Consider the following 13,355-nt stretch of genomic DNA (forward strand, 5'->3'; position numbering starts at 1 on the left):
TTCAATTAATATCTTTTGATTTATGCATAACGTTATAGATAGGGGTGGTTATTTGACGTAAATCTGATGGGTTTTGATCAGATCTTAACCTAATCTTATATGATATAGTTTTTTTTAAATGAGTGTGGATTGGGTCAAACCTTTTGAAGTATAAATTTGGATCAAGTTTATTTTTAAGATAATATAATATATATGATCTGATGTGACTCGAAAATAATTTTTATATATTTAAATATAATTACTATAATACTTTTTTATTTATGTTTTCTCAATCAAGTCCTATTTACCTAATATATATATATATATATATATATATATATATATATATATATATATAATTATGATCAAGGGGTGGTCGAGACGATTGTCTCTTGGAAATTTTAAATTTTCATATATTTTATATATATTTTTTATTTATAATATATTTTCGTCACATCAAATTTTATAAGTTCCCGCCCTTAACCTAAAATCTTTTGTCCATTCTAATATATAAGTGTGTGTATCGGGTACGTATACAAATACAAATTTTCACTTTAAAAATCAAATAAATAAAATTATCCTAAATTTAGATCAAATAACGAATAAAAGAATATCATGCTAAGATTTAAAAGAATAAAACATTCGGCTCGATCTCATGGATAACCATTCCAACTTAATGATAATTGATAGAAAAAATTTTACAACGCTCGTCGAGCATAGATGAGTACCGTTAACGATGAATACTATTAAATTAATTTATAAAACGTTAAATTATAAAGTATTAAACGTATAATTATAAATTAGATAAAAATATAAATGTAATTTAATTAAAATACAATATTTATAAAACATTAGTTTTTAGGGTAAACTATATCATTGACCATCTAATTATTTACCCCTTTTACTTTTACCACTAATTTTTCAGTTTTGCCATTTGGGTCACCTAATTATTTAAATATTGTCAATCAAGCCACATGTTGTTAAATATTAACGGAGGAGATGATGTGACAGTTAATAAAATTTGTATATTACACATTTAGTCCTCATTACTTACACATTCTATTAATTTGGTCTTAACTTTTAATTAATTCAATAAATTTAATCCTCAATCAGATGGTGACATGTGTCACTATGTGATTGGATTTTTTTCTTAATATTATTATTTAATTTAATAAAATTTTCATCCAATCAAATGGTGTCACGTGTCACCAATTGAATGAATAGAAAATAAATTGAAACAATAACCATTGTTGGTAGGGTTTGAACCAAGACTCGAGGAGAAGAATCAAATGCCCCAACCACTAACATGCACCATTCAAATGACAATCCTATCACAATATAATATATATAGTTAATTGCAATAAAAAAGGAAAATGACCTAATAAGAACTCCGACATGGAATAATTGAATAATACAATAATATGATACATATACACACAAAAATATTATAATTGATTAATATTTGAATGTATTTTATTTATATTTTAAATCATTCTAATGAAAAAATAAAAAAAAAATATTATAATTGGAATATAACGAAGAGTTTTTGACTTAGAATTTCCCTGATAGTTGAAGGCTTATCGTAGGAAGTATTTTAACTTATGCATTGACTTGTTTATATCCCGGTTAGAGTAAGAATTTTATATTTCATTACATATTTGAATAAAATTTTAGTGGAAACTTGATTTTATTGAATTAGTCTATTTTAATATAGAGTTTTTAAATAAGATTAAAATTTTGTTGATGTTATAATATTTTAAAATATAAGATATGATATATTTCAGTTCAATAAAATTAGAATAATGAAGACAATTTATTAATTTAAAATATGTAAAATGATACATTTCAATTACAACATATTAAATTCACTTTTATTTTAAATTTTCATTAAATGTGATTTAAAATATAAATAAAACATATTCATTTATTAATAATTATAATATTTGTTGATATATATTTTATATTTTCATACTATTTAATTATTTCATGTTTGATTCCTTATAAGGTCATTTATTACCATTAACTATATTATAAATTATATAGATTATGTTCTATATATTAGACAAATTTAGTGGTTTAGCTTAGTGATTAGGGTGTTTAGTTTTTTGGCTTGCGCCCTAAGTTCAAACCCCACCAAAAGCAGTTATTGATCTAATTTATTTTTCATTCATTCAATTGGTTACATGTGACACCACTTGATTGGATGAAAAATTTATTAAATAAAACTTATTAAAAAATTCCAATGACACAGTGACACATGTCACCTCGAATTGAAGATTAAATTTATTTAATTAAATAAAAGCTATGACCAAATTATTAGAATGTGTAAGTAATGAGGACTAAATGTATAATTATACAAATTTTATTAATTGTCACATTGTCTCCTTCGTTAATATTTAACGGTTGGTGGCTTGATTGATAAGATTTAAATAGTTGGTGACCCGATTGACAAAATTGTAAAATCGATGGTTAATATAAAAGGGGCAAATAATTAGGTGGTCAATAATATAGTTTACCCTAAAAACTAATGTTTTATGAATATTATATTTTAATTAAATTACATTTATATTTTTAACTAAATTATAATTATACATTTAGTACTTTAAAATTTAATATTTTATAAATTAATTTAATGGTATTCATCATTAATCGTGTTCATCCATACTCGTCGAACGTGACAATATCATCATAATTAATAATAATAAATTTAAAATAATACTGGTATGTAATAAGAATAGATTAATATTTATTACATGTTGTACCGTGGGACAAGGGAGAGGAATATATTTTATTTCTGGTCATACCCCAAGCATTAAACCAGTATAATTTCAACACTTTCCATTGATATTTTCGTTCGTCACGAGCTGCATGTGTTTGGGTTTCTCCTGGTTATTGTTCTGTTCTAAATCCCATTTGCAGGGTTCTTCTTCTATAATCTCTCTTTTCCTGTACTTGCAGTAAAGTCCAAGTTGCAGAAGGCCTAAAGGTAAACCAACCAGATTCGGCGACGCTAGTAGCAGATCGTGACTCAATAGTCCGTAAGCCAGCCAAAGCACACTAGCCATGAACGAGAAAAAAGATAAATAAAACGGCATAAACTCCACACTCTTCGTCACGATCACCCGTTTCTGCATGCAAATCAACGTAAAATCCGATCACGACGACCCAGATAAAAAAAAAATGCAAATCACCTTCCTGTTGTATCGCAGTTACCGACGTTACGGAGAGCATAGTGTGATTTATTTATTAAAAATAGATGTTGTAGTGAATTTAAAAAACGTTACGATAAAGTCGTTACATGACCGTAATTTAATATTATGGCTTACCACAACCACAAGCGGAGCAGCATACATTGCCACCGATGCAACCAGCCCGATAGTTCCGACAAGAACTTTCCGATGATGATGGTCGTGGAACAAAAAGGTCGAGATGAGAGCCGTGACGGAAAATATTACTATGACGATCGTCGTTATACCGCCGGCCTTAATCTGCAAAATTTTTCATCATGCAAAACGAAGTTAAAAGAACTAATCGCACGATGATGGAAACGTAAAAAAAAAGAAGCAAACATGGTTTTAAGAAATTGCTTGCCTTTCCTCTGGTTGGAGCGAACCAAAGATATATGAAGATGAAAGATAACTCTAATATGATCCCTAAACCGTTGATGGTGATGACAGGAAAATTTTCCCACTTATAGCTCACAACAGGCAGTCCATACCAAGTGTAAAGGAGACAATTCGAGAGTGCAACGATGTACGGAATGCATGAGAATTCCTCTATGCTTTTTTTCCTTATCACCCTCGAAAATGTCAAGCTGCATGCAAATTCTATCGATTACACTTCATAAATTTCTTTCGACTCGACATATTTATATAAGCTAAGAAGTGAATAGAATGTCGACATTACATTGGAGCAGCATACAGCAACAAAGAAGATGCATTGCCTGCAATAGAAGATCCACGTAAGTAGGGTTTTATGTTAGAAGATGTGATTTTATAAAATTTTAAAAGACGAAAATATAAAATTAATAAAAATTACAAAAATATCTAAAATATACAGAGTTTGAAATTTTTAGAATAACGACAGCCTGTCGTTCCTCTCGATCCATTTTGTTTATCAGAAAACATAAAGCAAGAAGGAAAGCAAAGAGCTAGCACGGAAAATACCCATGATCCCAACTGCCAGCCGTAGCTTATCACCCATGACTTGTTTATGGTCCTGAGGACTGTTTAAGGACCTTCAAGGAATATAAATACCAGTGAGATATTGGATATTTTATATTCAAAGAAAAATCAAGAAGACAAAAGAATAAGAATAATGTTTTCTTTTTCTTAACAATTGAGAGTACTGTAGCATAGGATGTGCTGTCTATGTCTTGACATGAACTTGTGTGTGGATGCCAATATTGTTTGCTCTGATATGGAGCTTTTGTCACTAACTGTTTTAATGATAAAAAATTAAATAAAATAAAATTTTGCACTAATTATTCTGTTAGGTTTAATAATTAGGTCAAATGCAAAATGGAAAGTGAACTATATATTTGTTGTTTCTGGCTATGTTGTTAGTGGAGTCTCTCTCTAGCTACCACTTCCATTACCCACTTAGGGATTGATATGGCCCGGGTCAAATTAGATTTTTAGTTGATTCAAATTCGATTAGAGTATTATATCATTTTATCTGTTATCTGATTCAATTTTGATTTAGAGAAAATTTTTAACTGAAAAAATTAGAGAGATGACTATTATAATAATAATTATCCTTATAGATATAAAGATTGATTATATTATTATTCTCAAATCAAATTAAATATTTTTATCATAAACTCTAACTCGATTTAATGTTATCTTCAAAAACTCCAATCTAAACTTATATATATATATATATATATATATATATATATATATATATATATATATATAAATAGCAATGCACCAGATATCAACTTACACTGTAAAATTGATTGAGTTTATGGAGTTTCATCAATGTTTCATGTAATTTATATCTTGATAATTTGATTATTAAATTTAATAATATAATTATACTAACTTGCTTATAATGTAAAGTTACGATTTTGCTCTATCCGATAGCCGTCTTCTACAACAATTGGTATCCGAGCCAGATTTGAGTGTGTAATATCTGCTTATTGTCTTTGTGGTTGCCACCAAAAAGTGGATCCTCCAACATAAGAAAGTAAGAAGGTATTACCCAATCTTTGAAGGTTCCAGAGAACTATTTACGATAGTGAAATAGTGTGAGCTATCTAGAAGCTATGACAACGAAATTTGATATTGAAAAATTTAATGGGTGAAACTTCTCATTGTGGAAATTGAAGATGAAGGCCATCATGAGGAAAGACGGATGTCTAGCAGCTATCAGTGAAAGGCCGGTATATTTCACAGACGACAATAAATGGATCGAAATGGACGGGAATACTATGACAAACTTTCATCTAGCATTAGCAGATGAAGTATTGTCAAGCACCGAGGAGGAGGAGACAGCTAAGGAGATATGGGATCATCTCACCAAATTGTACGAGGCCACATCGTTGCACAATAAAATTTTCCTTAAGAGGAAATTGTACACTCTCCGTATGCCAGAATCTACTTAAGTGACATAGCACTTAAATACGTTGAACACTTTATTTTCTCAGCTTACATCCTTAAGCTGTAAAATAATAGAACAATAATAATGTGTTGAACTTCTACTTCAAAGTCTACCGGATTCGTATGATCAACTTATCATCAACTTGACAAACAATAATGTCACCAGTCTAGTCTTCGATGACGTTGCAGCTGCTGTTCTACAAGAAGAAAATCGGTGCAATAACAAGGAAGACATACAAGTAAATATGCAACAAGCAGAAGCGTTGACAACGATGAGAGGGAGATCAATAGAACGTGGACAAAATAGCATTCACAAACATTGTAGATCGAAGTCGAGAAGCAAGAAGAATTTAAAGTGCTACAACTGTGGAAATAAGGGTCACTTGAAGAAGGATTGTTAGAGTCTAAATAAAAACTCCAATCCACAAGGCAATACTGCAAACACTTCAGATGATGGAGATGCTTTATGCTGTGAAGCGTCAACCACCGTGGAAGGAAGAAAACGATTTACAGATATATGGTTCATTGATTCGGGAGCAACATATCACATGACCTCAAGAAGAGAATGGTTCCATCATTATGAACCTGTCTCAGGAGGATCTGTGTATAGTTGCAATGATCATGCCTTAGAGATCGTTGGCGTGGGAACCATCAAATTGAAGTTGTATGACAAAATAATTAAAGTTGTTCGAGATGTGCGGCACGTGAAAGGCCTGAAGAAAAATTTATTATCATATGGATTGTTGGATAATAATGCAAGTAAGATTGAAACATGGAAAGGAATCATGAAGGTGTTCTATGGAGCGCTTGTGGTGTTGAAAGGCTTAAAGATAAGATAGCATCAAACTTGTACATGCTGAAGGGATAAACTTTGCTAGAAGCAGAAGCCTCTGTTGCCTCATGTAGTTCAGATTCTGCAATGTTATGGCATCAGAAAACTTGGACACATGTCAGAACAAGGAATGAAAGTCCTTGTGGAGCAAAAGTTACTTCCAGGCTTAACAAATGTATCACTTCCTTTGTGTGAGCATTGCATAACAAGTAAACAACATCGGTTGAAATTCAACACATCAAATTCTAGAGGTAAAATTGTTCTAGAATTGGTTCACTCTGACGTATGGCAAGCACCAGTTATATCCCTAGGCGGAGCAAAATACTTTGTCTCATTTATTGATGACTACTCCAGAAGATGTTGGGTGTACCCTATTAAGAAGAAGTCAAATGTGTTTTCAACTTTCAGAAACTTCAAAGTGCGGATGGAACTTGATTTTGGAAACAAGATCAAGTGTTTCAGAACAGATAATGGAGGAGAATACACAAGCGAAGAATTCGATGACTTTTGTAGGAAAGAAGTCATCAAAAGACAATTCACAGTAACAAACACTCCTCAACAAAATGGAGTGGCAGAGCGGATGAACTGAACCTTGTTAGAAAGAACAAGAGCAATGTTTAGATATGCATGCCTAGAAAAAACATTCTGGGAAGAAGCAATCAATGCCGCCTGTTATTTGGTGAATCGAGCTCCATCAACTGCAATAGAGCTGAAGACACCAATGGAGATGTGGACTGGTAAACCAGTTGATTATTCAAACCTCCATGTATTTGGAAGTATTGTGTACGTGATGTACAACTCCCCAAGAAATTTCAAAGCTGGATCCAAAATTCAGGAAATGCAAATTCTTGGGGTATGCTGATGGAGTAAAGGGGTATCGCTTGTGGGATCCCACTATCCGCAAAGTGGTCATCAACAGGGATGTTATCTTTGTATAATATAAACTAAAAGGAAATAAATACGATGATAGTACTGAAAAGTTAGAGACTACACAGATGCATGTGGAAAAGGAGGTTGAACAAGGAGATTCTTCAGAAGCAGAACCAGCCACATGATGAGCAAGAACCAGAGAGTTCTGAAGCTCCAACAACTCGTCAATCATATCGTGTGAGAAGACGTCCCAATTGGCACTCAGATTATGTTATAGAAGGTAATATTGCATACTGCCTTTTAACAGAGGACGGTGAGCCATCAACATACTAGGAGGCAATAAACAGCTCAGATGCTTCACTATGGATGATGGCGATGCAAGAGAAAATTGAAGCCCTTCATAAAAATAATACATGGGACCTTGTAACACTACCACAAGGAAGGAAGCCAATCGGTAACAAATGGGTCTTTAAAACCAAGCGAAATGGTGATGATCAAGTTGAGAGGTATCGTGCAAGACTGGTGGTCAAAGGATATGCTCAAAAAGAAGGTATTAATTTCAATGAAATCTTTTCTCCTGTGGTTCGACTAACAACAGTTCGAGTAGTCTTGACAATGTGTGCTACATTCAACTTACATCTAGAGCAGCTAGATGTTAAAATAGCTTTTCTTCATGGAAATCTTGAAGAAGAGATTTATATGCTCCAGCCTGAAGGTTTTGAAGAAAAAGAAAAGAAGAACTTGGTTTGCTGGTTGAACAAATCTCTGTACGGTATAAGAGATTTGATTCCTTCATTATGTGCCTTGGGTACAACAGACTTAATGCAGGCCCTTGTGCTTATTTCAAGAGGTATGGTGATAACGATTTTGTTATATTGCTGTTGTATGTGGATGACATATTGGTTGTAGGACCCAACAAAGATCATATTGAAGAATTGAAGGCACAACTGGCTAGGGAATTTGAAATGCATAACTTGGGATCAGCAAACAAGATTCTAGAGATGCAAATTCACCGAGATAGAAGTAATGAGAAGATTTGGCTTTCACAAAAGAATTACTTGAAGAAGATCTTGTCACGATTCAACATGCAAGATTGTAAGCCAATTTCAACCCCTCTTCGTATTAACTTTAAATTATCATCCATTATGAGTCCTAGCAGTGAAGAAGAGAGGATGGAGATGTCTCGAGTATCGTATGCATCAGTAGTGGGAAGTTTAATGTTCGCTATGATATGCACAATACCAGACATTGCACAAGCAGTGGGAGTGGTTAGTCGGTACATGGTGAATCCAGGCAAAGAGCATTGGAATACAGTAAAGAGGATCCTGAGATACATCAAAGGGACCTCAAATGTTGCATTATATTACGGAGGATCAATTTTACTTATCAATGGGTATGTCGATTCTGACTATGCAGGGGATTTGGATCAAAGCAAATCTACTACAGGATATGTGTTCAAAGTTGTTGGTGGAGCTGTAAGCTGGGTTTCAAAATTACAGTAAATTGTGGCTACATCCGCAACAGAATCAGAATATAGCAATTTGGTTGAAGATGCTATTGGAGGAGCTTGGGCACAATCAAGAGTATGTCTCTTTGTTTTGTGACAGTCAAAGTGCCTTGCATTTAGCAAGGAATCCAATATTTCATTAAAAGACAAAGCACATACGAGTTCAATACCATTTCATTCGTGAAAAGGTGGAAGAAGGGACGGTAGATATGCAGAAGATCCATACCAAAGACAACATAGCAGATTTCATGACAAAGACGATCAATGCTGATAAATTTACTTGGTGTCGATCCTCGTGTGGTATGTCAGAAACGTAAGCAACATGATGGTACAAGGTAGAAAGAATGATGTGAAGATATGATTGTTCCAATCAAATCTTCAAGTGGGAGATACCAATTGTTGCGGAAGACGGCTATCGGATAGAGCAAAATCGCAACTGATAATTTGAGAAAATAAAAATTGAAGATAAAAGAGACACAAAATTTACGTGGAAAACCCCTAAATAATATAGGGTAAAAACCACAGGCAACGGTAGAAGAATTTCACTATGAGAAAATAAGAATTACAACCTCTCTCGATCTACCAAGGAGAAAACAATGATAATTCTCTCTAGATAAAAAGGAGAAAACAACTCTCAAGAAAACTCTTTAAATTCTCTAGTATTGGAAGAAAACTAGAATGTTTTGGGATGGTTTTGAAGCTAAATGAGTTAGGGTATTTATAGTTCAAGCTTAAGGACTAATTTGTAAATACTCTAACTTACAATGGCAAAAATTGAGGTTCTACCATTATTGAAAAATCAACAAATTTTGCACCTACCATTCGGTGCCTACAATTCTTGACTTATTTTTTTTTTCTTCAACACCTTTCGGTGCCATGTGCACCAACATGTAATGCACGTGACTTTTATATGCATAAATTAAAATATATTAAATTATTTTAATATATAGACCTGAATTTATATAAAGTCTTTAAAAAAATAGAGTTAAGTATTCTCAAAGTTATTGAATTTTTAAATAATATCGATTAAGTTTAGAACTATCACATGAAAATATTATGACGTGACATATGATATAAAAGTCATTTAACAATTCACATTAGGTAAATATTAAATTATAGTTACATTTTTTTTTTGAATTGATCTGGAAAAATAATATTCCCTAACCACTTGATGTTTCTTAAAATGGTTATTTTAAATGTAATGGTAAAAAAAGTTGAACAATTAATAAACATAGTTTATTGAAATGTGTAATTGATCTCTTAGGCCATATTAATTATTATTTTTAACCAGTAACTCGTTGATCTAGTGGGATGAGACAATATATCACTTAAGTAAGGTTAGGGGTTCAAATCATGACATCTGTGAATAGAGCAAGCTGGGTTGAGAGGGTCGCACTTTCCTCTGTAATACCCGATCTAGATTAATCGGTTAATAGATCGGATACCAATGATTAATTCAAAAAAATTATTATTTTCAAATTTCTCAAATTATTTAGTCAACCAACTGTTATGAGAATGGGAACATTGTATGGTGATATTGACGATCAATTTAGGGCCAAAACCAATTGTTCTCGGGATTGTTTTTTTGTTGGTAGCCATTAAAGACCCATCGACGATCATCACTCGAGTCTTTCGACATGTTGTTTCAATCAAAATAAAGAGATTCTTTTGCTTACATTAATTAGGCTAAGTTGTCTAAAATCGAAATATTACTTAACTGGTTTTGATTTTCTGAAATATGATTATATGATTGATTTGAGCCGACATGAACAATTTTTTGGATAATTATTCGGTTCGGACTTTTAATTCGGGTTAAGAAATTGTTAACTATCGTTAATTATGTGGTAGACTATAAATTCCCTTTTTGAGTTTATTTTCTTTTAATTTATTCAATGAATTTTAGATTTGTTCTTATTTTGGTCGTTTAGATATTAAATCATAAATATGATTGTGATATAGTAGTCATGTGTACCGATGTTGAATGTTTTTTTTTTTTATTGAAATGAAATTTATGTCGTTTCTCTTTTTTTTCTTATTTTATCTCTTTTTTCTAATGATGAAAGTTTTATAATTTTATCCATGTGTCATGTTGACGTTGTAATTATCATTATTCAACGTCTTCTTCAATCACTTAAGATAACGACAAACTCGTCCCATTTTCTTCGGTCTATCAGTTTATATTTTACCTAAATCACTTTAAACCTCAACCTTGAATCCAAAACTCATAAACGCTAAATCACTCTGATCTATAATATTCTTCATCCGATCAACGTGGGATCAAGATATACAACTCGCTCCCTCTTTATCCACCTCTTCACCACCAAGATTCAGAAGAAGATGTTACATCATTTAGAAATAAAAAATAATTTAAAATTAAAACTTTTTAACAAAAAAAATAAGAAAAGTTTGGAGTCATTTCATATATATATATTTTTAAAAAAATATTCAATCATAACTATCGTCATTAAATAAATTAAATAAATTGAAATTCTGATTAATTAAATTTGATATTTTCCACATACTTACCCTTAATAACTATCTTCATTTTTTTCAAAAAAATCCTGAAAATATTTTTTTTATAGAAATTACAATATTTAAACTATTCATAACGTTTAAAATTTAAATCGAATAAAGATAATTAGTATCCGACATTCGAGAGCATCTGATCTTCTTCTACCTGTGGACGGAATCCATGAGAGATGATAGAATAAAAAAGGCATAATTTGAGTGAGGTATAAGCCACAGTCAATTTGTTTGATGGTAATATCATCATCTTCTTCCTGGTGTTTGGTTGTCTTCCATTCTTTATTCTTTGTTGCTTCTCTGATTCATCATGGGGTTTCTGATGCTTTGTTGTGTTGGCCATTGTTCTGCTGCTTGAAGCTTCTTACAGTCATAATCACTTTGATTTGATAACTGAATCAATTAATTTTAGGCATAATTCTAAAATCACCCATCAACTATATTTGTCAATTTTAAATTTCTAAATTATTATTTTTACTAATTACCATCCCTAATGTCAACTCTGGTTTGTTTTTTCGTCAAAGAGATAGTACGGTGCCTTCACGTAAATTTATACTCATCAATTTTTAAATATACTCTTTAGACATCTTTTTCTTTACATTTTTTAAATTTATTAAAAATTACTTGTTCAGGAAAAAAATAATTCTAATGAAGTAATTTATTAAAAACTTTTAAAATTAAATATTATTTTAATATATATATATATATATACAAATACATGTATATAATATATTGGTAAATTTAGGAGCATACGACAATATAATTGGGGTTAGGTGTGGAAATTAGGATAAGATATGATATGCTGTCCAAAATGAACCGAACTATTGCTAAAAAGGGATGGTTGAGTGCTCTCAAATGAGATAAACAGATAGTTTTTCGTTATTTTTAAAATTTAAATGAATTTTTACTTTGAATTATTAACAGTTTTATATTAAAAAATGTTGGATTAAACAAAATTTCAAATTCCAATCAGATTTGAATAATCTATATACACCTAATCCAATTTCATTAGCACTTATAATAAAACAATACTTTAATAATTTTAATACACTCACTAATGGTGCGTTTGGTTCACGGAATGTAAGATTACCGGCGAGAATAGGATTACCGGCGGGAATAAGATTATTGGAAATGTTGTATTTTGTGTTTGGTTCGTTTAGCAGGAATGTAAGATTATAATATTTGGTTAAAGGAATAAAAGATTATTGAAATGCATATTTTACCAAATTATCCTTATTATATATTTGTTTTTTAACAAGTTGAATTCTACTATAATACTACTATAATTAATTTATACATTTTCTTTAAAAATTTTAAATTCATAAAATTTATATAATTTTTTTTACAAAATTGAAAAGATAAATAGGTTTAATGAAAGGGTAAAAATTTTATTTTAACCCCTGAACTTCATATAAAATTCTAATTATGGACTTTTTTGTAAATCTAAAATAGTTTAAGGATAAATTTATAATTTAACCTTCGTAGAATTTTTTTATTCAACGACAGAAGAATGATATTTTTGAAGAAAAAAAATTAAATGTATTTTAGTCCAAAACACCGGGAATGTAACAATACCTAAGGGAAGGGGTAATCACATTCCCGATAATATATCCTCAAAATACCACTGTTGGGAATAACTTATTACCGGGGCTGGGAATGTTTGCCAACCAAACGAGGTAATGACATTTCATTCCCTCGGTAATGTGAGATACCATGAACTAAACACCCCCTAAGGGATGATTAGGAAGAATTTGGTCCAAAAAATTTAGTTGGCCCTTATTCCTACATGTAATGGGGTAAGGGGGAGGTAAGATAGTAGGTCACCCCCAACGCCAGGTTGAGAGCAGACCTCCAAATTATGAAATGTCCTCCGTGTGACTCGATCCCACGACCTCAAAGTTAAAAGCCTTGTGCTCTACCAACTTAGCTGGATGGTCATTTCTTGATCCGAAACCATCTTATAACTTTTTTCTTTCTAAAAAAGGGATTTGGTTTGGATTTTTTAAGGGTTAGGCCGTTTAAGTGAATTTTTTTGACGTGA

General features: G+C 31.4%; 1 protein-coding gene across 1 annotated transcript; it reads right to left on the bottom strand.

Annotated features, from left to right (window-relative positions):
* Positions 1–2,759: 2,759 nt before the first annotated feature.
* LOC120207061 (bidirectional sugar transporter SWEET3-like) lies at positions 2,760–4,208 on the bottom strand. Its single transcript, XM_039206609.1, has 5 exons — positions 4,146–4,208; positions 3,886–3,922; positions 3,571–3,793; positions 3,306–3,467; positions 2,760–3,107 (listed from the first exon to the last, which is right to left on the bottom strand). The coding sequence occupies exons 1-5, from the start codon at positions 4,180–4,182 to the stop codon at positions 2,808–2,810; spliced, it is 759 nt and encodes a 252-aa protein (XP_039062540.1). The 5' UTR covers positions 4,183–4,208; the 3' UTR covers positions 2,760–2,807.
* Between the last annotated feature and the right edge of the window lie 9,147 nt (positions 4,209–13,355).

Source organism: Hibiscus syriacus, unplaced genomic scaffold (genome assembly GCF_006381635.1).
Source record: "Hibiscus syriacus cultivar Baekdansim isolate YM2019G1 unplaced genomic scaffold, ASM638163v2 tig00000002_pilon, whole genome shotgun sequence".
Lineage (NCBI taxonomy): Eukaryota > Viridiplantae > Streptophyta > Magnoliopsida > Malvales > Malvaceae > Hibiscus > Hibiscus syriacus.

Excerpts from the sequence above, each read along its gene's own strand:
- LOC120207061 (XM_039206609.1), bottom strand. The coding sequence starts at position 4,182 with ATGGGTGATAAGCTACGGCTGGCAGTTGGGATCATGG. Across the intron at positions 3,923-4,145 it reads GCTGGCAGTTGGGATCATGG|GCAATGCATCTTCTTTGTTG; the intron begins GTATTTTCCGTG and ends CTTCTATTGCAG. Across the intron at positions 3,468-3,570 it reads TCGCTCCAACCAGAGGAAAG|ATTAAGGCCGGCGGTATAAC; the intron begins GCAAGCAATTTC and ends AAAATTTTGCAG.